The sequence below is a fragment of the Sapajus apella genome, unplaced genomic scaffold (genome assembly GCF_009761245.1).
Source record: "Sapajus apella isolate SASKATOON/1434 unplaced genomic scaffold, GSC_monkey_1.0 scaffold46, whole genome shotgun sequence".
NCBI classification, from domain to species: domain Eukaryota; kingdom Metazoa; phylum Chordata; class Mammalia; order Primates; family Cebidae; genus Sapajus; species Sapajus apella.
Genome location: NW_022436986.1, coordinates 17603702 through 17608088, shown reverse-complemented (window position 1 = coordinate 17608088; position 4387 = coordinate 17603702). Strand labels below are relative to the sequence as shown.

General features: G+C 39.5%; 1 protein-coding gene across 4 annotated transcripts in view; it reads left to right on the top strand.

The window, feature by feature from the left end:
- ECPAS (Ecm29 proteasome adaptor and scaffold) overlaps nucleotides 1-4387 on the top strand; it is a 121220-nt gene that overhangs the window by 31443 nt on the left and 85390 nt on the right. For all 4 annotated transcript variants that reach the window (XM_032240337.1, XM_032240334.1, XM_032240336.1 and 1 more), the window contains one exon: nucleotides 1714-1844. In XM_032240337.1, the coding sequence (XP_032096228.1) occupies nucleotides 1714-1844 (131 nt within the window). The remainder of the gene's footprint in view (nucleotides 1-1713; nucleotides 1845-4387) is intronic.

Below are 4387 nucleotides of genomic sequence, written 5' to 3'. Positions count from 1 at the left end.
TTTTTTTTTTTTTTTTTTTTTTTTTTTTTTTTTGAGATGGAGTTTTGCTGTTGTTACTGAGGCTGGAGTGCAATGGCGCAATCTCGGCTCACCGCAATCTCCGCCTCTTGGGTTCAAGCAATTCTCCTATCTCAGCCTCTGGAGCTGCTGGGTCCATAGGTACTTGCCACCATGCCTGGCTAATTTTTTCTTTTTTTTTTTTTTTTTGTAGAGATGGGGTGTCTCTATGTTGACCAGGCTGGTCTTGAACTCCTGGCCTCAAGTGGTCCTCCCTCTTTAGTCTCTCAAAGAGTTGGGATTGAGCCACCATGCCTGACCCCATGTTCCATTTCCTTTTAGGCACTGCAAGATGCTTCAGGTGCGTCTTGTTTTTGCCTGGCCCCAAGTCCTAGACTCTGCCATTTTTCCAGGGAACTTGGTTCCTTTTACTGGAGAATGGTATTGAAAAACAAGATCAATTCTGGATGTTGGATGTGCTTCTTGCTACACAGGATTGATCAATCGATCTGTTGATCTGTCTATCCATGTACCTATCTGTATCCCTGTCATTGATTGATCTAATGAGCGATCTATATCTATCTAAGCTATCTTCCTTTAGAAAATTATTGTGGAAAATTTCTGGCAAACACAATAGTAATTCTCAGTATCTGTCATGAAGCTTGAATAATTATCAGTTAGTGGTCAATCTTGGTTTTAGTTATATAACCCCTTCCGAGTGTCTCCTCATTATTTAAAGAAAATTCCAGTAGCTATTATTTCACCTGCAAATATTTCCATCTTTTTATCTTTAAAAAATGACATCTTTAAATATATATTTTAAATTGAAGTATAGTAGGTACAGTAGAAGGTATGAACATGTAGAGTTTGATAAATTTTTATAAATGTATTTATCTCTGTAATCATCACCCAGATCTAAATATAGAACATTTTTAGCTCTTTATAAAGCTCCCTAATTGCCATTGATAATTTTTGTAGGGGTCGTTAAAAAACAAACATAACCACAATACCATTATAGTACCTAAAACAATTTTAACAGTAATTCCTTAAAATCAAATATCTAGTTGTTTGCATATGCTCCCATTTACCCCCACCTTCCCTCTTGCCTCTGCAGTGTACTGGTTGAAGAAGTTGCCTGGTCTGTAGTTTATCACAGTCTGGGTTTTGCTGAGAGCATTCCCATGGTGTCATTTAACATGTGTGTCTCACAGTGGCTTTCTTGGGGAAACTTAGCTGTGTGTTTCTAACTAGGTAACCCTAACACAGTAATGTGCAGTGATTCTGTCTTTGGAGAAACTTCATCAGTAAGATGATTTCACCAGGATAGATACATTTTCCCTAATATCTGATGGTATCTGATTAAAGTTTTGCTGCCTTGCTGTACTACTTAGTTCCAGAAAATGCCTTCAGAAATCCTGAATCTTTTCCAGTATCCAGTTCCTTTAGAAAAACTGAATAACATTGCATGTGGGAGAAAATTCTGTTATTCTTGGTTTTGTTTTCCCCCATTCTAAAGGATAGATCAGGATAGTACAATTAACCTTTTTGGTGGTGTTTTGTAGCTGTGTCAAAGTCATCTGTACAGGGCTAGCTATGGTTAAAGTTCTGACTGAAGGATTGCAGTACAGAAAAAAGGAATAAGCTATAAAAATAATTGGTCTTGGTTGTGTTTGGTTTGCTAAGTTCTCTCTCTTTTTTTTTCTTTTTATATTATAGATCAGCTTGAACGGGTCTTTTTACGACTTGGCCATGCTGAAACAGATGAACAGTTACAGAATATTATATCTAAATTCCTTCCTCCTGTTTTGCTCAAACTGTCTAGCACCCAAGAAGGAGTACGTAAAAAGGTAAGCATGCTGAGACAGCTGGGAGAATTTAATGATGAATAAATGAATATACATTTTTCAAGTGAGTTTTCTGTTCCATTATTGAAATCTAGGTTTGTGATCTTAATGATGGCCTTTCAAAATGGAGAGTAAGTCTAGAACCAGCTTTTATGTTTTAAAAGTAGCTTTTGTATGCTTCGCACAGCTGCCTTCAGCACCAACTAGATATTTGGCATCAGTGCCAGATAATATAGTTGAGATAATTATCCTGGAATGTATGGAGGCATGATCTGAAATCCATGCCCTTGATTCCAGTATGAAAGTCAAGTGGTAATGGGGCAAAAATACTCTTTAGTTATTGGTTGACAATGAATATAACCTTAACTAAAAGTAAGCAAAAAATATTTAAGCAAAATATTTAAGCAAAATATTATATAGCTCCTGTTTTAGGATTCTGCAAAGTACTCTTACAAAAGTTGGATAACTGTCCCATCAGTATCATCATCATCATCATCTCCTCCCCCTCCTCCTCCCCCTCCTTCTCCTCCCCCCCCTCCCCTCCCTCCCCCCCCCCCCTCCCTCTCCTCCCTTTCTCTCCTCCCTCTCCTCTCTCTCCTCTCTCTCTCTCCCCCCCCTTTTCTCTTCTCTCTTTTCTCTTTTATTTTTTCTTTCGAGCTAGGATCTCACTCTGTTGCCCAGGCTGGAGTGCAGTGACACAATCACAGCTTACAACAACCTCAATCTTTTGGGCTTTGACCATCTTCCTACCTCAGCCTCCCAAGTAGGTGGGACTACAAGTGCAGACCACTGTGCCCAACTAATGTTTAAATTTTTTGTAGAGACAGGGTTTCACTTTGTTGCCCAGACTAGTCTCAAACTCCTGGGCTCAAGCAGTCTGCCCATTTCAGCTTCCCAAAGTGCTGGGATTACAGGCATGAGCCACTTCCCTGGCCAGTATTTTCATTTTTTAACCTAACTGTTCTACATGGAACATTTTCCTTTTGATTTGTAGAATAGTTCATTAGTCTTCCAGTATATTTATAGTAGATCATCCAGTCTTTGAGCTATGGTCAGGTTTTATTCCTTGGGCCACTTTTACTGGCAGTGACTTCCTGGAGGTCTGCCCTGAGAGGGATTCCAAGGTCTGATTTGGGCTCAATGCAGAAAGAGTATCTAAGAATGTCTCTTATGTTTATGTCTCTTTACAGGAGGGAATGGGCATTCTTGTCATGTATTTGACATGTCTACTGTTAATCCTTTGCTGAGATAGACATGCATTTGATTATGTCACTTTTCTATTTAAAACTCTCCTGTGGCCTTCTCTTACCCTTAGGATAGCAAGGTCTAAAAGGCCCTTTATGAGTTGATTTCTGTTTACTTACCTAGCTTTACCAGTTTCTTTATTCATTTAGCAAATATTTACTGAGGGCCTTCTATATGCCAGGTCTTGGGGATATGGTGATGAATGATGGCAACACCTAGTTGGGCGAAATCAGTATAAAACCATCAGGCAAGTAGTACATAGTTATAATTTGTGATACATGCCAGATGGAAAAGGAAAAGATTTTATGAAAGAATATATTTGGGACATAATTTAGACTAAGTGTGGGGTGTAAGGGAGGCCTCTGTGTTGTGCAGGAAGTAGCCAGGCAGAGAGATGGGGAGAACATTAAGGATAGAGAGGCCCTGTGCAGGTGTTATGAGCTGGGACAGAGTGTGATGCCTTTAGGAAATTGGAGAAGACCGCAGTGATGTTCCCAGTGCATGAGAGGAAGCCTGATAGGAGGAAAGAAGTATTCCAGGGGCACTGATTTGAAAGGGTAGTGATGGTATTGCCAGCATCACCAGCTGTTGGCTGGAGAAGCACTTGGAGTAGAGGCGAAGAGTGGAGATCTGGAGAACAAACAGGGAACTTTTGCATTAGTTCAGGCTGAGTATTGTCAGTAGTTTTTAACTCATTTACATCTTAGAATATTTTTTGTTTCTTTTTTTTTTTTTTTTTTTTTTTTTTTTTTTTTAGAGGTGGGTTTTCTCTTTTTTTACCCCCCGGTGGGGGGTGGAATGGCGCGATCTCGGCTCACCGCAACCTCCGCCTCCTGGGTTCAGGCAATTCTCCTGCCTCAGCCTCCTGAGTAGCTGGGATTACAGACATGCGCCACCATGCCCAGCTAATTTTTGTATTTTTAGTAGAGACGGGGTTTCATCATGTTGACCAGGGTGGTCTCGATCTCTTGACCTCGTGATCCACCCGCCTCGGCCTCCCAAAGTGCTGGGATTACAGGCTTGAGCCACCGCGCCCGGCCTATTTTTTGTTTCTTTGTATTTTATCTTTTAATAGAAAGTCATTCATCTCTGTCCATCTACTTTAATGTTCGGTTGTGTATCATTCACTTCTATCATACTATTATTCTTTTTTTTAAAAAAATAAATTTTATCATGTATGTTTGAGGTTTGCAGCATGATTGTATGGAATACCTATAGATTTTAAATGTTTACTGAAGCAGATGAGCATATTTGTCTCACACAACTTTATACTATTATTCTTTTTTTTTTTTTTTTTTTTT